The following is a 25108-nucleotide window of genomic DNA, read 5'->3' on the forward strand; positions in this document are numbered from 1 at the left end:
CGCCGCACTGCCAGCGCCCTCCCAGCCCAGCCGGCCACATCTGGCGGCTGCCCTCCCTTGTTTCCGCTGCATCTAGACTTCCTCCGGCGGTGGCTGGAGCTACGCATCTGGGGCTTTAAACATACAAAGGCTTTGCCAGGACCGGCGAGAGCTGGCGGCGGCGGCGAGGGCTGGGGGCCGGACCATGCGCCGCTGAGCCGGGCAAAGCCGAGGAGACCGAGTCGAACAGCCCCTGGGGGCGCAGCGGTGCGCTGGGGAGCAGGCGCCAGCCAGGCGGCGACGCGGCCACACGCACCGAGCCAGCCACCCCCCGGGCGACGCGCGGGGCCCGGGAGCGCAATGACCGAGGCGCGAGTGGCTCGGGGCCCGCTGGCCGGCCCCCTGCGGGCGCTCTGCGTCCTGGGCTGCCTGTTGGGCCGCGCCACCGCTGCGCCGTCGCCCATCATCAAGTTTCCTGGAGATGTCGCCCCCAAAACGGACAAAGAGTTGGCTGTGGTGAGTTCCGAAGCGAGCCTCATCCAACCGAGTTTAGACAAACTTCGGAGGTGGAGGAAGGGCCACCCCTCCCCCCATCCCCACGGAGGGCACACAGCGTGGGGGAGGGGCTTCAGCAAACAGCATGGGGTGGTCTGGTTCGCAGGAGGAGGGGGTGGGGAGCTGTGGTAAGAGGAGAAGCCCAATTTGGCAACTTTCAGGACACAGCGGGGGGCGCTGGGGGTGCTTTGGCAATCCGCTGGAATGGGCCCCCTTTGCAAATAGCAAGGACATTGTCTAGTATCCGGGATTTGGCAAAGGGGGGCGGCTTTGTATACATCTCTTGGACACATCTGGGGGGTTGGCTAACCAGGCCGTTGGCCAGCGTCCTGCTAGGCCTTTGGCAAAAAGCCTAAAGGGGTCTCTTTTGCAAACGGTGGAGGATCCTTTAAACGGCTGTGGGACTTAGAGAAGAGGGGCCTTTGGCACACAATTTGGATAAGTTTTTGCACACGTGAGGGTGGGAGCTCTGGGCAAAGTGGAACTTTGGCAAACGTCTGGGAACCTTTGGCACACATCTGGAGAGGGGCCTTGGACAAACCGCTCCCCGGGACTTTTTGGCAAGTATTGGGGGCAGGAGGGAAGAGGACAGCGCTTTTTCTAATGGCTCAATGAGCAAGTTGGTCAAGGAGGGTCAAGGGTTGGACTTCAGAAAGTTTCCTAGAACTTCTCTAGAGGGGTCGGAGAACAGGAGAGAATTGGCCGGCAGGGCGGAGGGAGGGGCGGCACGAGGGCCCTGGCGCGTGGGGCGGGGGCGGACTGAGGCCGGCTGGGGTCGGAGAGCGGCCAGGGAGCCCTCCCTCCTGGCGGGGCTCCGAGCTGCGGCTCAGATGTTGTTTTGCGAGCGCGCGCGCGCCGGCGCGCGCGCGCCTGGCCAGAGGGGCATCCAGGCCACCACACTGCACAAGCAGAAATGGGGGCAGCTGAAGGGCACTCCCCCTCGCCCTGTAAGCGCCTCGGGTTGGGCATCCCTCAAGATGTTCTTTCCAGCGCACGAGACATCTGCCACGTTATTGCTTCCGCCACCTTAGAAAGCCCCTATTCTCCTTCAGCGTGGTCCCCAAACTGCCCAGGACAGGATCCTCGTGCCCTCTGGTCACCTGGGGGGCCCCCTTCTCTGGATGTGACACCACCCCTGCCCCTTTTCCAGCATCTAGGTCTCTGCCTTCTCTGGACAAATGGGTTGGGAGACCTTACATTTATTTTTAGGGGGCTATTTTTCTCAAGGGTCTGGAGGTGGTCTGCATAATGAGGGGGCTATGGCTGAGGACGAGGGTGGAGCTTTGGAGCACTGACAAAGCTACGTGGGTCCCCATGCTTTCTACAGCATATGGAAGTCCATGTTGCCCAGAGGCAATGCAGTGGGGACGGGGGCTTGAGAAGCCAGGCTTTGAACTTAGTCTGCCTGGCCTCAAATCTGGGGGTGCACTAAGCAACCGGCCTAGTAAATCTTGGGCAAGTGACTTAACTTCTCTCAGCTGCTTCTGCAAACTGAGGGTAATAATGGTAGTTGTCTTGGGGTTCGAGGAGAGGTAATCTTAGGCACTTTGAAGGGTACCTGGGACATGGTAAGTGCTCCATAAGTATTAGTCATTATATTGTTATTATCATTATTATTATTATAATACCCTTTATTTTTTCTTTCCTAACTACCCTCTCAAACAAGGTTAGGGCCCCAGTAATGAGATCGCCTGGCTCCTCCCACCATTCCTATCACATATTTAATTTTTCACTTATTTGTGGTCCATCAGCCTCCCCACACTGGGATTTGAACCCTAAAGACTAGAAACATCTGTCGTGCTCACCACTTGACCCCCAGCACTAGCACCGGGCTTGGCACCTGGTACGTGTCAAAAAGTATTTGTTCAACAAATAAATGAGCTGATTGGTCCCCGATGCCCTGCAGGGGCCTGTTTGGTTTTGACCTCTGTTTGGGCAGAGCCTGCTGCACAGGCCCTGAAGGACAGGACTGTTTTCTTCTGGAAAATGGCAGGTTCAGGATTTGAACCCAGGACTGACTGCTGCTGGAGCCCAGGCACATAGCCCTGAATCTCTTTAAAGAAAAGTGAGGAAAGTAACCCCTATGTCATCAGCAGTTTGGTGGATTAAAAGAGATGATGGAGGTAAAGAGGGGTGGTAGAGAGGTACAGTTCTAAGCCTGGCCTCTGGAGCCAGTTCGCTTGGGTCCAAATTCAGTTCTGCCATTTGTGAGCTGTGTGATCTTAGGCAAGTTTCTTAACCTCTCTGTGCTTTAGTTTCCTCCTTGTATGATAGACTGTCTACATGATAGAGTTGCTGTGAGCATTCAGTGAGTTAACACAAGCTGACATTAGTGCCTGGGCCCATAGTAAGCACTCAACATGTGCTCCCAAGCCGTGCTCTCTACAGCTTTTATGTCACTCGGCTAGTGGGTGACAGAGCTGGTGTGGGAACCTGGGACTCCACCCAGTGCCCTTGGGCCCCTGACTCCTTTGATCAGTACTATGCCGTCCTAACGAGGCTGCCTGTGCCGGGGTGCTTACTTCTTCCAGCAATACCTGAACACCTTCTATGGCTGCCCCAAGGAGAGTTGTAACCTGTTTGTGCTGAAGGACACGCTGAAGAAGATGCAGAAGTTCTTCGGGCTACCCCAGACAGGTGAACTGGACCAGAGCACCATCGAGACCATGCGGAAGCCGCGCTGCGGCAACCCCGACGTGGCCAATTACAACTTCTTCCCCCGCAAGCCCAAGTGGGACAAGAACCAGATCACCTACAGGTGCTGGGGCAGGGCTGCGGGGGGCAGGGCCCTGGGCCAAGGGACACCGCGTCTCGCTGGGCGTTGCCTCCCCGCTCCCGGGACCCGGGAGCTATCTTGGGAGGACTTGGCCTCTTAAGGAGCTTGCATGCAGAATTCTTAGGGCCTGGAATAAGACAGACCAGGACTTGAATCTCACGCTTACTGGCTGTGCGGCATTGGACTCCTTCCTTTTCGGCGCTCTGAGCCTTGGCTTTCCAATCTGCCAAATGGGGTTAAAACGAAGCCTTACTTACGGCTTGGGAACTGGATCATATGTATACAGGGCTTTCAGTGTCCAGCATGTAGTAAGAGTGTGATAAATGCTAGTCACTGTTCTTATCAGATGAGGTCATTGGGGCGGGTAAAGGGAACTTGATGATTGGTTGCTAATTAGGTTTTTTATTGTATTATAGAGTTGTTATAATTGGTTGTTAATTGGGCTGTGGGCTCTGTTCTCTACGGCTCACGTTGGACTCCATGGATGAGATCTCTGTGCTGTGTCCCCTAATGCACTATTTACACCCCCATCCTTCTCCCTCGGCCAGAGGGAGGGAAGAGACGCCTGAGGCAGGGCCTGAAGATACAGGCTGATCTGAGGCACCGCGGGACCTCAAAGACTCTCTGGGCGGGCTCTTCTCCCAGGGAGCTCTACTCAACATGCACACACATTGTCTGCCTGTGCATCCACACTCACATGCACGCGCTCGTGCACACAGACTCGCACACCCCTCCCATGTATGCACACCCTTGCATACACACACACACACACCCTCGCACACATGCACACACACTCACATGCATAGGTACACTCACGTTCCCTTGCACACCCGTACACACTCACGTGCACTTCTGCCACCTCCAGGATCATTGGCTACACCCCTGATCTGGACCCCGAGACAGTGGACGATGCCTTCGCTCGTGCCTTCCGAGTCTGGAGTGATGTGACTCCACTGCGGTTTTCTCGGATCCGTGATGGAGAAGCTGACATCATGATCAACTTTGGCCGCTGGGGTAGGCAGAAGAGGGGCCGGCAGGGGGGGGTCAGTGCAGAGACAAGGGGGCGATCCGGACATCAGAGAGCCACAGGGGACGCCTTTCCAGCTTAGCTAGGAGGGCAGAAGATGCAGACACTGGAGAGCCGCGTTGATGGGGAGGCAGTGACGTGACTCCCTGGAGGCGGTGTGAACCCGAAAACAAATGGCTCCCCGTCTCCTGTCCAGTATGGTAGCCCCTGGATCCCTAGGGCTATTTACTTTTAAATTAGTTAAAATTAAATAAAATTTGAAATTCAGTTTCTCGGGCACACTAGTCAGATTCCAAGTGCTCAGTAGCCACTTCAGACTATTAAGTTGGACAAAGAACATTCCCATCACGGCAGGAAGTTCTATTGGATGACACTCAGAGACACTGAGGAACTCTAGATGTGAGAGTGGGTCAGATGGACCAGTGTAGACATGAGAGTAAGTGGAATAGAACCCAGGGTGCAGGGCGCCGTGTGTGTTGGGGTGGGAACACTGGCAGTAGTGTAGACACGAAGGTAGGCTGTGTAGACGTTGTGAGTGGCATGTGATGAGGGTCAGTGGCACGGGCCCCTGAGACAGTGTAGGCACGTGGCCCTGGGTGGCACAGCGGTTATGAGGGTTAGTGTGGCCATTGGGGATAGTGTGACATGAAGGGAGGTGATACGGCTGAGAGAGAGCAGCGTGGACTTGAGGGAGTAGTGTAGACCGTAGGATGGTGACAATCAAGTCAGCGATGCTCTAGACTCACGGTGTCCCCAGTCCTGGATGACCCAACAGGACAAGGGAAGGGGACAGATGCTAGGTGGGCTGAAGGGCCCCAACCGTGGATGGCATGTGCTGGGTTTCAGTGCCCAGTGGGGTAGCTAGAAGCTGAGATCCAGTGTGTTTCAGAGCACGGAGACGGGTACCCTTTTGACGGCAAAGACGGGCTTCTGGCTCACGCCTTCGCCCCAGGCCCCGGCGTTGGGGGAGACTCTCACTTTGATGACGATGAGCTGTGGACCCTGGGAGAAGGGCAAGGTAAGAAAGTGACCATCCACGTGCCCAAGCCTCCTCGCCGGTCCTCTGCATGCCTCCCTGTCACCTAGCAACAAGGACTTTGGCTTCCCTGGCAACCGCGCACCCCTCTATCTGCTCAGATGGGAGGGGGAGGGAGGTCACACACCCTGGTGAGTCACAATCCTGGTCTCTAAAGAAAGGCCTGGAGAGGTTCACCCTCCACCCTGTGTGGCCCCTCAGTGGTCCGCGTGAAGTATGGGAACGCCGACGGGGAGTACTGCAAGTTCCCCTTCCTGTTCAACGGCAAGGAGTACACCAGCTGCACGGACACGGGCCGCAGCGACGGCTTCCTCTGGTGTTCCACCACCTACAACTTTGACAAGGACAGCAAGTACGGCTTCTGCCCCCACGAAGGTGAGTGTCCTCCTGGCCCTAGGCCTCCACCTTCTGGGCCTCCACACTCCCCAGGGCTGTCACTGCCGGTCAACCAGTGTCCCCTCCACATCCTTCAGGCCCCATGTCCTGATCTGAGCCATCACTGTGCCCCTCTCGTCTGTTCCATTATTCAGTTAATATTTTCATTAAATCAATTCCTTTTTTTCTTGAAGTTTTATCCTTAGTAATATTTTTGAACTCACCAGTTTGATGCACTAATTATTTGTTTCTAACATGTGTTAGAGGAACTTAGAATGATTAAAATGCCCAGCGGATCTCTAGAGAACCACTCTCTACCCTCCAGCACGATTGGAGGTTCAAGGGCATGAGGAGAGGCTTGGGGGTAGATGAGAAGCCTAGCAGTGGGATTGGGAGGCAAGACTCAGACACCAAGGCTGGTACCCAGCCTGGCTGGGGGCCGCCAACCTGGGGAATTTCAGCCATCACTTCTGGTTCTGATTTGGACTCTGAGTACGTGTTGGGGTGTGTGTGGGAGCTGTTGCGTCTCCCTTTCTTGGTCTCCATCTGTCTTTGCTTGTGGCTGCATCTCTGTGTCTTGGCAGAGGCGTTAGGTTTGACGCAGTATTTGTGTGTGCGTTTTTGTCAGTGCTTGAGACATAAGCTTCAGATATTTCGAAACAATGTAGAGGGAAGAGTTTTTTTAAAGGGTGAGGGTATTGACATACACACTCAATCCTTTTTCATCTATCTATCCTTGACACACTTCATAATCAGAAATCATAAAAGGACAGCATACGTACTTCATACTCTATCAAGTCATCGTGTTTAATGATTCTAGAGATTGAAAGCTGAGAAAGTGTAGGGAAAAGGGGAGAAGTCCAAAACCTTTTAAAATAGTTGAAAAAAGTATTCACTATCCCATAAAACTCCTTGACCTATAGATGCCTCTGTCTTCTTGGCTGTAATTTTACATGTTTGTGAATCTCTGTGACTTTATTGCGGCTGAACCCTAAGCACCAGCCATGTTGACAGAAGGCAAAAACAAAGACCTAGTTAACTGTGTTCCTGTCTATGCTTTTGGTACCGAAGTGCACGCAATCCTTTGTATTAAGTAAGAGTTCAAGGCATTGACCATCAGTAAGTCAGAAATATTTAAAACCAAAAATATTTAATGTATCTTGCATTTCCCAGTAGGGATTTGGATGGCGTTAACCCTCCCATATGTCAACCCCTGTGTTTAGAACAGAATGTCTTGATAATAGAAGTGGAAACAGCTGGAATTCATAAGTTAGGGAAGGGTTTTTCCCTGCCCTGAACATTAGCCATTGATTTGATCTTTAGCCAGATGCGAGTACGCATGACATGCACGTGTTTGGGTCTTGGGGCAGAGGTTCTGGTTACTCAGCCCCTCCTGACTGCTGAGTCAGCGTCTGCTACTCTCCATCCCTTTGGGGGCAGGATCTGAGAGGAGGCGGGGGCTTCCTGGGGGGTAAAAATGCAGCTAATGGAAGGCCGGAGGTGAAGACTGCCCTGCATTGAGGGTAACACCATCCTGCCCACCATGGATGATATATTTAACAATTGCCTTTCCCACTTTGAGGTCACCAAGGCATCTGGCCTCAGTGTTTCTTCCTCCATTCATCCCCTTGTTTCTGGCGTTGCAGGAGAAGGTCACTTGGTTGGGGAGACAGGAGCAGTGAGGGTATGGGGCCCCAAGACCTGCGATGGGGGCGCCACGGACTGCGCTCAGTTCTGGCCATGGCGGAGTTAACGGGGGCTGGTGAGGTCACCTCTGGCGCCGTAGTGCACAGATGGTCCTTGTTATGCACTTGTGGTTTTGCTAGTTGGCAAATCCAAAGACACACCATTTTGTAGCTTTGGGGTGGATGAGGGTACAGGGGAGCAGGGGAAGAACCCAAGACAGACAAGCCCAGACTCTTAATCTCACTGTCTCCCCTGAACTCTCCAGTCATGGCCCATGTCTTGGGGAGGTCAGAGTGGGAGCCTGGGGTGTGTCTTGAAAGGTCTCCCAAAACACCACCTCCCTGTCCTGCCCTCCTTCTCTCCTCCTCCCTCCTGCAGGGACTGCAGCATCCAGGAAAGGGCCTGGGCTTGAAAGGAGGCGAAGCTTCCTCTGTGTGCACGAGCGTGTGTGACAGAGTGAGGAAGGGAGAGATTGCAATTAAGTGTGTTTTGTAGTTTTCAGTTACAGCCCTCATCCAGTTTTTCCGTTCATATGACCATGAGCAGTTCTGGAACCAGCTTCTGCAAACCTCAGTTTCCCGATCTATCAAATGGAGAGACTCCTACCATCCTGCCCACCATGGATGATATATTGAGCAATCCGCAGGGATGTGGGCAACAACCAGGCAGAGTGGACAGTGATCCTGGGGCTGGGGCAGCAATCTGAGGGCCCCACTGTGTGCCCGGTGTTAACTATTTTATTGCTGGTGCGGAGGGGCCGTCCATAAGGTCCCAGGGGAAGGATAGGGTTGGCAGGGTAGGCAGGGGTAATTGCCCCCTGGGAGCTCAGAGGGGTAGCAGTTCACCAGCCAGGATAGATGTTTTTTTAACGTTTTACCAACGCTACAACTTCCCTGGTATGAGCGGGCAGGTAGGCAGCAAGCCAGCTCTGGCGGTCTCCCTCACATTCGCACCCTCCCCCTCTCTCCTGCACCCCAGCCCTGTTCACCATGGGTGGCAACGCCGACGGACAGCCCTGCAAGTTCCCGTTCCGCTTCCAGGGTACATCCTATGACAGCTGCACCACGGAGGGCCGTACCGATGGCTACCGCTGGTGTGGCACCACCGAGGACTATGACCGCGACAAGAAGTATGGCTTCTGCCCCGAGACCGGTAGGTGTCACGCCTCTCCCTGTCCTTCGGTAGCAAACCCACGGGAGCCCTGTCCCCACCTCCTTTCCCTAGGACCCGGGCGCTAATCAGGGTGCTTAGCAGCTGGTCCAGCACGGACGCCAAAATCAGGACAGACGCTGGGCGCCAACGGCCAGTTCAGCTGAATCGACTGGTGATGTCTAATGTCAGGTCCACCCAGGACCCTCTGAATGACCCGTACTCTCGCAGCCTCCCTGGCAATTGTCTCTTCCTCTCTCTGATCTCAATGTCTCTATTGCCTGCCTTCCTTTGTCTTAGTCTGTATCTCCTTTGGTCTCTGTTTTTCAATAAGGACTCCCTCCCTCCTTCCCTTCTTTTTTTCCTCCTTTCTTTCAGCAGACATTTGCTGAGTCCCTGCTCTCTGCGGGAGACACAGGTAGGTCTCCCGCGAGACCATGTGTGGTGGAGCTCCCGGTCTCGGGAAATGTGTTGACACCTTCAGCTCCGCCCAGCCCCCTTTGCCTCTAGCCTCTGTGGTCTCATCCATGGGAGGCTAATGAAAGCTCTGGAACCTGGCCGCCTGGGTTTGTATCCCAGCCCTGCCACTTCCTAGCAGCATGTGCCCAGGCAAGTTACTTAATCTCTCTGAGCTCCAGTCACCCCATCCATGAAATGGGGGGTAACCTAGGGTCCCAACCACACAGGGTTGTTGGAGGGGGCCAAGGGAGTGAGCGGTGTGTAAAGCACTTGACCACGTGCCCCGGACTGAGCGAGTACTCAGTAAGCCTGGTTGGTTAACGGCGGCATCATATCATTGCTTCCTGGCGGTGACCCCAGACCCCTCGCTGCCCGCTGACCCATGTCCCTAACCCCACAGCCATGTCCACTGTGGGCGGGAACTCGGAAGGCGCCCCCTGTGTCTTCCCCTTCACCTTCCTGGGCAACAAGCACGAGAGCTGCACCAGCGCCGGCCGCAGCGATGGGAAGTTGTGGTGCGCGACCACGGCCAACTACGACGATGACCGCAAGTGGGGCTTCTGCCCCGACCAAGGTAGGAGCCCTGGCCATTGGGCAGAGACGCTACACGCCCCGCCCCGCCCGCGACTGGACTGGAAATCTTCCAGAGCCCCCACCCACCTCAGCCACAGACACTGCCCCCCAGACACCCACCTACCCTGGTAGAGACACTGCCCACAGCAGACTCGCCCACTTGGCAGAGATGCCGTCCCTTCCTCGTGGAGACAGGGTCCCTGCCTTGGCCTTGTTCCTCCGGGCAGCGATATGGCCTCTGAAATAAGACCCCGTCCATCTGAGTACCCGATTCCGGGGTGGGAACCAGCTTTCCCGCGGAGATGCTGCTTTTCCCTCCCACATCTGTACCCCTCCAGGTGGGGCTGTCAAACCCCAGAATGTCCCAGTGCTGGGCACAGGGAACCCTGCCCCAGAGAGATGATTCTCCTGCGAGGCATTCTCACCCCAACAGAGAGCTGCCTTCAGGGAGCCAGGTGGGCAGAAGAGTGGAAAACAGGAGGAGCCTCATCTTTGCTCTCCCCACGCTCCATGCAGCACGGGGAAGCGTCCACAGCCCTCCTGCCCCGTGGGCACCATCCTTTGCCAAATTGTGAATAGAGGGGTCCTCGTCAGTGCTGGGTGTTGAAAACACAGCTACCTGGGACAGTTCTCTGCCCTCCAAGACTCACAGGCTGGAGCGAGAGAGTGACCAGGAGACAGGTCATGACCGTACTGTGTGGTCGCTGCAATGGACAGAATCCTTGGGGGCACTGTGCCCACTCTAGGCTGCAGGGCCCAGTGTCATTGGGTTCAAGGCCCCAGACGGCCAGGTGAGAGTGCTGATCCTGGGCCAGCCAGAATTAGGTCAGCCTCTCTTTAAGTTACTTTTCTCCTTTTTTACTCTCAATGAGATGGAACTTGGAGAACGCCAGCTGACAGAGGCTGGCCAAAGGAGTTTTTCTCATCCTCCACCAAGTGCCATGCTAAGACATATCCTGATTTTACCTGCTGCAGTTTCTACCTAAAGGTGGGATCCTCCACCTGCCAGAGTGGTTTAAGGCTCCGGAGCAGGTGTGGTGCACCTGGGGGGCGGTATATTAGTGTCCTAGGGCCACCATAACAGAGTACCGCCAACCAGGTGGCTTAAAACAACAGAAATTTATTCTCTTGCACTTCTGGAGTCTAAAATCTAGAAGTCTAAAATCAAGGTGTGGATAAGGCCACATTCCCTCTAGAGGCTGTATCCCTCCAATCTCTGCCTCTGTTGTTATTTGACCATATATGTTCATCTCTAAGTATCTTCTTTTCTTATAAGGACATGGGCCACATTGGATTAAGGGTCCACCCTACTGCAGTATGGCTTCATTTTAACTTACATCTTAATTTATCTGCAGAGACTCTATTACCGAATAAGGTCATAGTTACGGGTACGTGGGGTTTGGAGGGACACAATTCAACACACAACAGGGGGTGACAGTAGGGTTTGCCCACTGTCTGGCTTGAGCTTGGACAACCACTTCAAGTGAGAATCTTTTTACTGCTTCCCCTGGAGCAGAAATGGTGGTCCCAGGGGTTACCTCTTTGGAGACCCCACAGAGCGGGTTTTGTCCTTAGTCTTTATAGAGAAACAAAGAGCCAGGAAACAGGATTTTTAACAAATGGGACTCTACATGGAGGATTTGCCGATGCTACGTGCTCCCCTTTATAGCACACGTGCAGCCCACCTGGAAAGGGACGAGGGGACTTTGGTTGACTCTCCTTGAAAGCAATTGGCATGGTCTGTTAACCCCAGAATTCTTGGGAGACGGAAAAATCAGTACATGTCACCTCCACGCTCTCAGCCCCACCCTGGGGATGTCCTCAAATGTTGCCATCGCCAGGGCCAGGCCTGACTTCTCTCTCATCTCTCTCCCTGTCTTTCTGTCCACCCTCCCCTCCCTGCGGCCCTCAGGGTACAGCCTGTTCCTGGTGGCAGCCCATGAGTTTGGCCATGCAATGGGGCTGGAGCACTCAGAGGATCCCGGAGCCCTAATGGCCCCCATTTACACCTACACCAAGAACTTCCGCCTGTCACATGATGACATCAAGGGCATTCAAGAGCTCTATGGTAAGCCTCAGCTTGGGGTGCCTGGGGCAGGGATCTGGGGAGGTCATGCCGTTGGGGATGGAGGCCAGGGGGTAGAACCATCCAGGTCCCATTTGTCTAGGACTGCAGGAGACAAGGGCAGGAGTGTTAACCTGGCCTGCGGGTGTCAGAGCAACTCTCCAAGGGGGCCCTTGGACAGCCCTTTCCTTTCCAAATAACACCGGTGTCTGTGCCCAACTTGGTTGCCCAGAGCCATGCTGTGAGGCAGGCGGGGCAGAAATGGGCTCTCCATTTTCTAGGCGGGTCAACTGAGGTCTGAGAAAGGTAACCCTCTGGCCCAAGATCAACCAGGTTTATGCATCCAAGTGAGGTTTAGAATCCAGGAGAATTAGCTAAACACAGGGTAGAGTTTCCCAGTGCCTGGAATGACCTTAGTGATACAGGGGTGCAAGTTTCAAGTCTTCCTAATGATTCTTCTATTTTAACGTGTAATAGGATCAGTACAACTAGTACCTGAAACTAGGGATTTTATTTATATTAATGATTACAGTGAGGCCAGAGTTTACCAAGTAACTCCATTTTTAAAAAAGAAAAGTAAATATATAATAGTACTGGGGGTACCTGGACAAAGCTGAAATCATGAAACTGGCTCTGGAGTGATGAAGTGTGGGGAACACTGGACTTGGGGAAGAACTCCGGTAGAGTGAGAGGCTGTGGGTTCGAGTGCTGCCTCTACCACTCACCAGCTGCAAGGGATGGAGCCGGTCTTTACGTCTCTCGACTCAGTTTCTTCATCTCTAAACTGCGGCTGGTTATCCTAAGGAGTGAAGGAAGTGCCACACCCCCAGGGCTGGACACACGAGTATCCGGCTCTGACCGCCGTGACTCTCTTGTGGGCTTACTAACATGAGCTTTGGGTTTAAATATTTGGGCAAGTCATATACAACCTTTCTGGGCCTCAGTTTCCTCATCTGTAAAATGGGGATAATAACGATGCCTACCTCTTAGGGACGTAGACAGGACTGATTCTGAGGATGTCAGGGAAGAGCATTTGTAAAAGGCGAGGGGCCACAGAATTCCGGTTTCTGTTCAGTCTCCTCTCTCCAAGTCCAGGCCTCGTCCCCTGTCTTCCCTGGGCTGACACCGAGGCCAGAATCCTTTTCTTCTGATGCTTCGCAGGTTGGGTGGGCCAGCCTAGGGGCTCAGCCTGGTAGGGAGAACCCCTGGAGCTGGGGAGAGTCTGAGGTCAGGTGTCCTCCCCCAGGGGCCTCCCCTGACATTGACACTGGCACCGGCCCCACGCCCACACTGGGCCCCATCACTCCTGAGATCTGCAAACAGGACATCGTCTTTGATGGCATCTCTCAGATCCGTGGGGAGATCTTCTTCTTCAAGGACCGGTAAGTGTGGGATCTTGCTTCTTGTCCTCCTTGCCCACTGCCCCTTCTCCGTTTATTCTCGTGCCCCCATCTCTTGCTCAAGGATCCCACTGTGGGCTTCACAGAATGGCCTGTATGAGACCATTTTTTTTTTGCTGCGTGTCAGATAGATCCCGGTGGCTACCACAACAGGCATTTCTTGTGCCCTCTCCTAGTCTGTGGGTCTACTAGGTGCCTTGGCTTCGGGCTGCAGTTTGGGCTCAGGTATGCTCTGCATGTCACTCATTCTCCTGGGATTAGCGGCTACTTGTGGCAGATGGCAGGAGCACAGAGGCCAAATCAAACCACAGAAGCACATTTAAAGCCTTCAGTCTCAGCATGTTTCAGAATATTCCACTGGCTCAAGCAAATCACATGGCCAAGCCCAATACCTACTCTAGGGGATGGTACTGCATAGTCGGGTGACAACCCACATGGATGTATACTTCTAAACTAGAGATGGAGGGAAGAATTAGGAACAATAATCCAGTCTACCACAGGCCCTCTCCTGGAATGGCCTTGACCTAAAATGTTCTATGTATGGGGAGCAGGTAACCACAGAGTAGAAAGAGGTGGTGTCCTTCGTGCTATAAATAAAGGCCCAGACTCAATCCATCAGGGCTGAGACTCACCCAGCTACCCTAAAGGCAGGCAGAATCTAGGACTACGTTAAAGGGTCCATCCATCATCCATCAATCCATCCATCTGTCTGTCCATCATCCATCCATCTATCCATTATCTGTCCATCCACCATCCATTGTCCATGTCCATCATCAAGTCATTCATCATCCATCCATCTGTCCATCCATAGAGCATAATAGCTGAGAGAATGGTTCTGGAGCCAGATTGCCTGGGTTAGAATCCTGGACCTGCTACTAACCAGTTGCACGATTATAGGCAAGTTAATTGTGTATCTCTTTTTAACCTCAATTTCCTCATCTCTAAAATGGGATGAATATTCCAACCTATCTCACAGGGTTGTTGTAAGGATTAGGTGAGCTTAGTGCTTAAAACAGTGCCTGACACAGACTAAATGCGTTCAAGTATACTAGCTGTTATCATCGACACATAATTCCTTGCCATCTACTATGCCAAATCCTTTGCTAGGCTTTGGGAGCTGGGGGTGCGAGGTGTTGTTCTAGAGGTGGAGGGGCAGCTTAGTGCCTGAATCGGTGTCCTCAAAAAGAGGTCAGTGGATCTCCCACACAGAAACCACCTAGAGTGTGAGGGTTAAACCCGTGGGTTTCTGTCCCCACCCTCAAGCCCTCTGACTGGAATCTCTGGGAATGGGTCCCAGGCATCTGCATTTAAGAAAATTTCCCCATGGGAATTCCCTGGCGGTCCAGTGGTTAGGACTCTGAGCTTTCACTGCCGAGGGCCTGGGTTCAATCCCTGGTAGGGGAACTAAGATCTCACAAGCCATGTGGCACAGCCAAAAAAGGAAAAAAAAAAAGAAAATTTCCCCAGTGATTTTGATGTACATTAAAGTTTGAGCACCCCCAGTCTGGTTTAGGGAACAGAGGCATAGAGGACTGACATGGCAGAATGAAAGAGATGTGACTGCAAGAGACATTAGCAAAACACTTTGTGGACACGTCCAAGTGAAGGGAAAAACTCTGCAGGTGAAGCAGCACTCAAGGGGAAACGTTGAAGGAGAAGCAGATGCGGATGGACATGATGGGGCTGGCAGGGTGGGAGTGTGTTTGAGATGAGGGAACTGCAAGAACAAAGCAGTAGAGATGTGAAAGTTCCTGGCTTATCCCGGGAGAGCCTGGTGAGGCTGAAGATGTTCCAAAAACTCTTGTGAAGCGGCTCCTCTGCTCCAGGCACTGGGCTAGGTGCCGGGGCGCAGACGCCAGCAGGGAGAGAGACGGCAAGAATACAGAGCGAGATGAGACCCAAAATGTAATGAGAAGTCAGGTCCATCAGGCCATGAATGCCCAAACCAGGACATGTAACAACAGATGTCAGTGCTGTCCTGCAGCCCCCATCACAGGGCTGGGGAAGAGGTGAGCCCAGGGGCCCCATGCCCCAGCACCACCCTTGGTCTGGAGCACTTCTCCCTAAAGAAGCCCTGACCACACGTGCGGATCTGAGTACAGTTAGGAAAGGGTGCAGTGCCTTGGCCCAGGTCGGAGCCATCCCTGGCCTGACACATCACACTTTCTTTCAAAAGGAAGTTGATGAGTGTTTAACGAACTCCTTGAATTAATCAGTAAATATTTAAGCACTGACCATATGCAGAAACTGGTGCTAGGCATTGTGGGGGACAAGAAGGGCAGTATTGTAGGATAATTAAACTCAGACTTTGGAGTCAGATGTGGATTTGAATCCTGGTAATTCCATTACCTCTCTGAGCGTCATTTGCCAAATAAGGATTGTGATACTTTCCTGTATCAGGCTGTTTTGGCTGCAAGTAACAGACAATCCCAGCTCAAACCAGCTTAAACAATGGAAAGAAATTACTCCCACGTGGTACAAAGTCCAGGGGTAGGGCTGCCTCCAGGGGCAGAAAGAGGGTCACTGATTCAATGACATCTTTGTCCACTGCTCTCCTTGGCATTGACTTCATCCTAAGACTGGGTCCCTCAGGGTCACACAATGGCTGCCAGTGGCAACTGGGGCTATAAACTTCCTTGCAAACATCCATCAGAAAAGAAAGAGAGAGACAGATCTCCAGATGTGAAATATAAGTGTATGTGTTCAATCCTATTGTGCCAACATAGGACATATGGCCACTGCTAAATTAATAACAGCTGCCAGGGAATGCTAAGCTCCGATAGGCTTAGATCAGTGGTTCTCAAACTTTGGCATGCATTAGAATCATCTGGAAGACTCTTAAGACACAGATTACTGGGCCCCAAGCCCAGAGAGTCTGATTCATGGGTTCTGAGTGGGGCCCAATAATTTGCATTTCTGATGAGTTCCAGGTTTTGGTCTGGAGATCACACTTTGAGAACCGGTAGCTTAAACTCATCAGAATGGGGATTGGGTCCACCTATAGGAAAGGAGGGGACATAAATGTGGGAATTTTGTGAGGAAGGATGATAGGGAGATAAGAGATGCTGGGTAGACCACTGAGAGTGCATATTATTTTATAATATTGACATTGAAATTGACATTTTACAAGCCACATAAAGTGCTTGGCACTTAGTAGGCCCTCAATAAACGATGGCTCTTTACTACTCCTGCCAAAGTGCCTGAATCCATTATTTCAATTCAGGAAATACTTTTGAGCGCCATCAGCCTCTGCCTGAATTGGCTTTGAATCTGACAGGAAAGATAAGACACTTAAAAAAACAAACAATCAAACTACTCTTCTGGGCACTCAGCGTTGATGATTTTGAGAGGCTCGGAAGAGGGAGAACACAGTAAGGGACAGAAGTAGTTAGGGAAGGCTTCCTGGAGGAGGGGGCAGGAGGGCGAACAAAAGGTTGCTTCTCAGCCCTGGCATCTTGCAGAGGGGGCTCTGCCCATTCTCCAGTCCTTCTCCACCCTTTCATTGATCTTACCTAGCCCCCTCCCAGGGAATCATCCAGGGATGTTTCTGAGAGGGCTTATAGAGGAATGTGCGGTTACAACTGCAGAGTGACTGAAGGTGTGGTTTCCTGTGTCCCCTTCCCCCACCCAGGTTCATTTGGCGAACAGTGACACCACGTGACAAGCCCATGGGGCCCCTGCTGGTGGCCACATTCTGGCCTGAGCTCCCAGAAAAGATCGATGCTGTATACGAGGCCCCACAGGAGGAGAAGGCTGTGTTCTTTGCAGGTGTGTGGGAGGGGAGCTGCCTGGCCCTCGGCTCCAGGCAGCACTGCACCGTGATTCCTGTGCACTGGTGGGTGCTCCTCCTCCTTTACGGATCCACTCTTTCAACCATCATCTGGGAGATGGGTTCAGAACCCAGCATCAACTAGCATTGGCCCACAGAACAACCATTTCAATAACCTTTTAATTCCTTTTCAATCCTTCTAATTCCTTTTCCAGAGGGAAAATGACACGTTAGTTCCGGTGTCTTTAACACCTTCCTAATGCTAGTGCCTTTGGCAGATGACAATTTTAATTAGAATTTTTAAAACGCCTATTTGTTTTCATTTTTAATGTTTAAATTTATGTCTATAGACTTCAGAATGAATTCCTTGAAAGCAAAACGTTAATTCAAGGGTTAAGTAATATGACGAGTCATATTAAAAATCATCGAGGTAGGGTCATATGGGTAACATTTGGGAAACCCTGCTCATTTAATCTTTATTCGAGCACCTATCATGTGCCAGAGATGCAGCCCCTGCTCTCAGGGAGCTCATGAACTAGTGGGGGAGACAGAAAACCAGGCTGTTATGAGGGAGCGCAGGAAGGGCTGCAGTGGAGACCCAGGGGTGGCTTCCTGGGGGCGCTGAAGCACCACGGGTGCATGTTCCACCAGCCGGCTTCCCAGCTCCTCCATCCCGGAGTGATCAGGGCAGCTGCTGGCTCACAGGGGACCTTTGTGCAAATTAGAAAACAGGTGTGGCACTTAGAGTCTCTGGCTTGGTGAGTGGAGCCAGGCTAGGACTCCTCCCACTGACCTTCTTGGCCAGGCACCTTCCATAACCCATTTGTATAACCTTATATGTGGACCCTGATTCCGGACACTGAATCCGGAACTGAGCAGAACTTGTGTCCCTGCTGAGAAAGACCACAGTGGGGTCCCTGGCAGATAGATGGTGGGAGGAACAGCCTCCAGCACCTGCCACCAGCCCACCCTCTTCTTCCACCCCAGGGAATGAATACTGGGTCTATTCAGCCAGCACCCTGGAGCGAGGGTACCCCAAGCCACTGACCAGCTTGGGGCTTCCCCCTGATGTCCAAAAAGTGGATGCTGCCTTTAACTGGAGCAAGAACAAGAAGACGTACATCTTCGCTGGAGACAAGTTCTGGAGGTAAGGGAGGATGGTGCGAAGGAGAGCAGCAGCACCAGCTGTGTGGACAGAGAGAAGACACTGGCTTTGAGCCTCCTGGGTTAAGTTTGGAGGCTGGTGGACCGTGGATGCCCCCTGTCTGGTCTCTAATCTGCCAGGGTTATTGGTCCTCTGCAAAGTCACCAAAGGGTGAACTATTCTTGGGCACATTACTGGTACAATTCTGGTTAGATCCTCCTTTCCCTTCTCAGAAGTCTTTGGATTGGGCCCATGTCCATCTGGTCTGGAGCCCCATATTTTAGAGTGAATCACTGAAGAAGGGAGTGATAAAAACAAAGATAATAGCTGCTACTCTGATGCTATGTGCCAGACACCATTCCAAAGGCTTTATGAGGTAGATATCATTAGTACTATTCCTCCCATTTTACAGGTGAAGAAAGGGGTTCAGAGAGGTTAAGTGTCTAGCTTAAAGTCACACAGCCAAGTAGTGGCAGGCTGGGATTTAAACCCTGGAATTCTGGCTCCCAGAGGACATTCTTCACTTTTCTACACTGTACCTGAGATAGTGGGATCCCAAGAGATGGGGGTGGTGGAGGCAGGGGTGGCAGATGGCAAACATAGGATGAAAACTGAGACGGGTGTCCACTGGAGCCAGCATCCAAATCCGGCCTCGTTGAAAACAGCGGCACCCTCTGGCCCATCTGCCACAGGCTCAGTAGCCGTGGGCACAGGCTGGCGGGGGGCCAGTGTGGAAGCAGGTAGCTCTCTGCTCCAGCTCATCTAAAGGGAAGGGTCTGATTCTGAGGGGCCACGGTCAGGCCTGAGGGTCAGGGAGCCTGATCTCCAGGAAAGGTTAGTGAGAGGCAGCCCGGACCTCAGGAGTTTGATTTTAAATCTTCATATTTCCTAGATGAGGAATCTGAGGTCCATAGAAATGAACCAACTTGTCTACGTTATTTATAGGCAAGTGTGTTGGCCACAGATTATAGGGTTATAACCGCTTCTTCTGGCTTCTCATCCTGGGCCCCCTGCACTGTACCCTCAGGGTCATCGGGTCGGTGGGGGAGGGGTGTGGTCTTCCTCCTTCCCTCCTAGCGTCCCCACGTTTCCTCCCGTAGTTGCATCTGGACCTTTGTCTGCCACCCCTGGAACAATCCTGCTTCCCTCCCAAGGCGTCTCTCCTCCCATCTCCTCCCCAACCACCCTCCCCCAGCTGCCCTGCATTCAGGAGCTGTTTATGTCCCAGGCTGCCGTGGCAGGGTGGAATTCCAGACATATTGCTAAGATACTTAGCAGCTTAAGCTGATTGATATCTCAAGCCTCAAGAAGGGAAACAGTCAGCCAGGAAACCACGGAGCAGGCACTCTGCCCACAGGCTCCGGAACACTCTCGGGCACGCGCATGTACTGTGGAAGGGCATCTCGGCACAGTAGGCACTCCGAATCTCCAGATCTTAGAATCATGCGCAGCAAGAGGCCCAGCCTCACAGAGCAGAATCATAGAACCCTTGTCTTTGAATCATGGTGTTGAAAGGACATTTATAATCACCCTCCAGCACGTATGGTGAATGTAAACATATGAGCACAGATGTGTCCATGCGTGCGCGCGCGCGCGCACACACACACACACACACACACACACACACACACACACACACACACACACACACACACACACACACACACACACACTGATGCTCACGCTGTGGTGGTACCTTGCTGGGTTTTGTCCTTTTCCGCAGCAAGTCCACCTCACAAAGCCTGGATCTGGGATGGACAGCCTGCTCTACAGAGGAAGTTCTGTGAATCTTCCTTAAAAGCAGCAGAACTGAAACATCTATTGGAGGATCTGGGTGGGGTTTCCAGAGGAGACAGATCTTTTCCCCAGGAGAGGTAGTTAATGAGCTTGAGACACTGGTCCTGGTGGAGTCTGTCGATGCCCAGGCCTCCTTTCTGGAGAAGGAGAGAGCGCTCCAGAATGACAGAGGATGAGCAGCTGCTTCCAGATTGGGCAAACCCTAGGTCATGCCAGGGAGTGCTCAGCCCTTGCTTCTAGAAGCTTCCACTAAACCCACAATAATATATTCAATATCTCCTATGTGCCAGGCAATTACCTAGGTGCTGGAAGACAGAGGTCAAGAAATAGTCGCTCTCTGCCTGGTGGAACTTAAAATATCGTAAGGGGAAGAGACATAAACACATACAAATAAAATAGTGATGGCTCTTGTGATGGGACCTGTACCACATCCCAGGGCTGTGCATTTCACCTGTATTTCTCATTTAAGGTAGATGCTATTACTAGCTCCCTTTTCTAAGTGTAGAAACTGAGGCTGAAGTGCCTCGAGGATATACCTTTGAAAAAGCTCGGACACAAATGTCTGTGTCTTTAACACCTGCTCTGCACTGCACTTCTGCAGCCAGAGGGGAGAATTTCAGAGGGTCACAGAGAAGTCTTTCAAAAGAGTGTGCCAGCGAGCAGGAAACACTGTAGGAGGAGCCTCTGGGGACAGAAAGGAATGTGAAGAGGTGTGGTCCTGTTCAGAGCCAACATGTTCTGATGGCTCCATGCTGTATTCTTCCTGGAGGAAAAGAACTTGGAAGCAAATTGGTTCACTTCTCCAAGCCTCAGTTCCCACATCCATCAAATGGGGTTGCTTCCCGCTGTCCCTACCTTCCGTGGGTAGAGTGAGAAAGAAATGAGGGCAAGTTCAAGGACACATAGCTGTCAGCCATCATCACTCTAGAGAATGTAGTTTTGGAGGTCACTGCAGGTGACATGGATGGATTGCTAGAATTTTGAGCTGGGAAACTTGGTTTTGGTACCCCAGGTCATGAGGAAGCATGCTAGGTTTGGCAAGAAGAAGTCTCATGACAGAACTGGGATTAGGAAGGCTTTTCTGGCAGTTCTGAGGGTGGTGGGCAGAGGGGAAGACCCCTGTAGAAGGGGGCTCAGAGAGGAAACTGTTTTTGGCATCTGGGGCGGAGGTCGTCAGGCTGTCTGTGAGGAAGAAGAGAGTCAGCTAGGAGGCTGATGCTTGGCTGTCACCAGGATGGCATTCAAACACAGATCTATCTAGAAAATCAGCATCATGAGGGTAAGACTTTATCTTGTTGATTACAGTATCCACAGCGACATAGTAGGAGCTCATTAAATATTTACAGAATAATAAATATATTGAGTGTAAGTGGAGAAACAATGGAATCAAAATAACCCCAGCGTTTAAAAAGTTCTCCCTCCAAATTAAAAAGACACAGGTGTTGCTAACCAGAAAGAAGAATACGCCAACTAATACTCAAGGTATTTACACAAATTAAAGGCAGAGCCCAAGATAATGACTGAGGTGGCAGGAAGTCGCCCTGTGACTGACAGGGCTTGGGTTCACACACCACCTTGTACTGTAACCTCACTGTCCCAGCCAAGATCATCGCCCAGGATGTGGACTGTCAACTCCACTTGACAGATGAAGAAGCAGTATTTGTCCAAGCTGAGCCATCAAGGGCAGTGATGGGGCAGGACCCTGTCTCTGGGCTCCTGGGCCAGTGCTGTTTGTACTGCAGCAGGGATCAGAGTTTGTAAGGGAACTAACATTTCCCAGATGCCTACCCAGTACCAGATACTGGGCTAGGCACTTTGCATGTTTTACTCTGTTTCACATATATGTTAATTAAATACATTAAATTAAATATAACCCATTTTACAGATGGTAAAACTGAGGCTCAGAGAGCAGTTTGCTGCCCTGAGGCAGACAGGCCGGGGTTGGACTCCCACTTAGAAACTGGATGCCCTTTTTAAGCCTCTGGTCTGTAAAATGGGTATTATGGTAATGACTGTGTCTTAGGATTGTCGAAAGGATTGAGAAAGTATATGGGATGTGAGTAACATACTGCTTAAATGTGAGCAGTAATCACAAGATTGTTTTCATGGGACTGTCCAAAGTCACCTAATTAGCGAGTAGTGGAATTAGGATTTACCCAGGTCTGACTCCCTGCCCCTCAGCTCCGGTCAGTGGCCTCGCTGAAGGGCTAGGTCTGGCTTCCCAGGCTCACCCAGGAGCCATCATCCTGGCCCTCCCATCAGGTTGGGGGAGGGCTGGCCTTTAGGAATTCCCACAGGTTCACCATGGCCGTTTCCTTGCAGATACAATGAGGTGAAGAAGAAAATGGATCCCGGCTTCCCCAAGCTCATCGCAGACGCCTGGAACGCCATCCCTGATAACCTGGATGCCGTGGTGGACCTGCAGGGCGGGGGTGAGCTGCCCAGGCCTCTGTCCACTTTCTAGGACTCCCTGCCCCCCAGCCAGGGCCCTGCTCCTCGCAAGCACACACTCCCTTATTGTGCAGGAAAGCATGCGGCGCCCCGGGAAAACAAACCAGCCCCTTCAACCCAGTGCTGGGAAGGCATCCAGACCCCTGACCTCTGCTCACTCAGCTGGCTCCAGGCAATAAGACCCAGAAAGGCCCCTCACAGCTGCAGAGCCTGGAGCCAGGGAGCAGGGAGGGCGGGAGGCCTGCTGGGAGTGAGAACCTGGGCTCAGTGCCCTGGATTCATTCTGGGGTTTGATCCAGGCCCTTTTGGGTTCCGCAAGAGGCCTTGTGACTGCTTCCCATTAGCAGAAGGATGGCTCCATTTGAGACAGCACAAACTTTGTTAGGCCCTGCTGCTGAGGTGGCAGAGATATCCCATCGGCTCAATTTGTCCCTGGTCCCTTGCTGAATGAAACGCCAAGCCAGCGAGGGATAGAGTTTGGAGTTTGGAAACCATATTCCTGAGGAGGCTTCTGGGAGGTCTCCAGGGCCCTGGAAATGAGTCCAGTTTGGCTTTTTAGAGGAGATTTCAATTAAATTTCACAGAGATGCTTCTTGAGTTCCTATCACACGCTAAGCACATGGCCCTGACCTCCAGGGGCTAAAGGTCTTACATGTCCAGGAGAAAGCAGGATACAGTCAGGTGCTAGGTTAAAGATTATCTTCAGAAATAAACGTCTCCTGAGCACCTACTATATGCCACGGTTTGAAAGGAAGGAAATGAGATCATATATGTTAGGAGTAAGAAATTCCAAAGCCCACAGGGGCCAAGCTGATGGCATGAATAAGTGAAGCAGGCAAGGCAGACAGTAGGAAGTGGTGGTGTCTGTGGAGCACCAGAGAGCACATGGCTCATTTTCAGGTGACAGTTGCTTCTCGGCTTCTGGCAATCTCTGCCCTGCAAGGAAAGGGGAGCAGTGTTATTAGATATTCTAATTCTTTTAAAAGGAAGTGAGAAATCTGTATTTTCATATGAAATTTCCAGATGTTTACATGTTGGCCAGTTATTCAAAACAAAACAAAACAAAACAAAAAACTTGTGTGAACTAAATAAAACCAATCTGTGGGCCCAATGGGGCTAGCAGCCTCCTGGTTTGCCACCTCTGGAAAAGGAAAGTGCCTAGTTTGGAGCTTGTGCTCAGTGGAGTTCTGTTATTTATCTTAATTATAGCATATATCATCTCATTTAACCCTCAGAAGCCTTAAGAGGTGGTATCGTTATCCACCTCTTAAAAGATGAAGAAACAGAGACTTAGAGAGCATAATTCCACAGCCGTTTCCCTTCTTCCAGCCTCACAGGGGTCTCCTGTGATTTAAAAGCTGCTTCCCCATGGCAGGCAGACTTGTAAAGCTCTCAGGAACCTTCCCTGTGCCGTAATGCCTGAGGATAGCTTGGTCACAGCCTCTTCTCTTTCTCATCCCAGGTCACAGCTACTTCTTCAAGGGCGCGTATTACCTGAAGTTGGAGAACCAAAGTCTGAAGAGCGTGAAGTTCGGAAGCATCAAGTCCGACTGGCTGGGCTGCTGAGCTGTCTCTGCCTCCCGCAGGGCCTGCCTCTCTATCACTTTCTGCACACTGGGCCCTGAGCACCAGGGAAGGACCCGGATGGGCCTGGCAGCCCTCAGCTCTGTAGTTAATCAGCATTCTCACTCCCACTTGGTAACTTAAGAAACCACAGAGTGGCTCTGCCCTGTGCTCCAAGAAAGGTGCTGATTGTACCCCTCCCAGGGGCCCCTCCCCCTCCACACCTCATCAGCCCTCCAGAGCCACCCCCAAAGAGATGCTTTGATATTCTCAATGCAGCCCTGTCTTGAGCTGCCCTGGTGCTGCCACCCTTCAGGCTCTTCTCCTTCCACAACCTTCTGTGGCTTTACAGCACCCTTGGAGCCAACAGAGACTGTCTGAAGAGGGTACTGGTGGCCTGACAGCCTGGCCTGGCATGGGGCAGTGGGGAGAGGGGCATGGCCCGGTGGCCACACCAGACATCTGGCCTTCTCACTGCTGGCTGCCTTAGAACCGTCCCTACATTAGCAGTTTGCTTTGTATGCACTTTGTGTTTTTTTGTTTTGATCTTTTTTTATTTTTCCCCTTTGAAATTGCATTTCCTGACAGAAGGACTCAGGTTATCTGAAGTCACTGCACGATGCATCTCAGCCCACGTAGTGATGGTGCCCTTGGCCACTCTATTTAGTATGTCCCTCCTCTGTCACTTACTCCACTGGATGGAGGAAAACCAAACCCTGGTCCTCGCCCAGCTCTCCCCTCCTCTCCCTTCAGCAGTTTCCCCGTGGGAAAAATCAACGAGTATGAATAAAGACACCGATTGAGTGGCCGTGTTGGCCGGCTGTTTTAGCGGAGCCTAGAGAGGGGCCCCAGCCCCAGCCAGAAGAGGAAACTTAGAAAGTCTAAATCTCTGCTCCCGGCAGCGTACAGGTAACATCCGCTGGAAAGGTCACAGTTGCCCAAATAAACAGTGAGAGACTCAGGGTGGGTGAGCTGGAGTCCCTCAGTCCCGTGGAAAGAGCCCTGGAACAAAAGCGTTTCTGTTATTTAATTGCAGAGCCTTGTTCAAGGTTTCCTCCCTTCTTGAGTCTCAGTTTCTTCGTTGACAATAACACCAATTCTAATACTAATAACAGTGAACAACAGTAATACCCCTTCCATTAATAGAATGCTTACTATATGCCAGGCACTTCACACGCATCACTTCCTTTAACCTTCATAGCAACCTAAAGAAGGGAGAATATTATTCGTCAACTTTTATTGATAAGGAAACTAAGACTTGGAGAAAAGTGATTTTCCCAGGATACCATAGATACTGGGTAACA

At 52.0% G+C, this 25108-nt stretch overlaps 1 protein-coding gene across 1 annotated transcript; it reads left to right on the forward strand.

Annotated features, from left to right (window-relative positions):
* MMP2 (matrix metallopeptidase 2) lies at positions 1–24612 on the forward strand. Its single transcript, XM_059043865.2, has 13 exons — positions 1–495; positions 3066–3292; positions 4176–4324; positions 5227–5355; positions 5575–5748; positions 8413–8586; positions 9443–9616; positions 11528–11683; positions 12927–13062; positions 16712–16848; positions 17837–17996; positions 22113–22222; positions 23704–24612. The coding sequence occupies exons 1-13, from the start codon at positions 340–342 to the stop codon at positions 23805–23807; spliced, it is 1986 nt and encodes a 661-aa protein (XP_058899848.1). The 5' UTR covers positions 1–339; the 3' UTR covers positions 23808–24612.
* Positions 24613–25108: the final 496 nt, after the last annotated feature.

Source organism: Kogia breviceps, chromosome 18 (genome assembly GCF_026419965.1).
Source record: "Kogia breviceps isolate mKogBre1 chromosome 18, mKogBre1 haplotype 1, whole genome shotgun sequence".
NCBI classification, from domain to species: Eukaryota; Metazoa; Chordata; class Mammalia; order Artiodactyla; family Physeteridae; genus Kogia; species Kogia breviceps.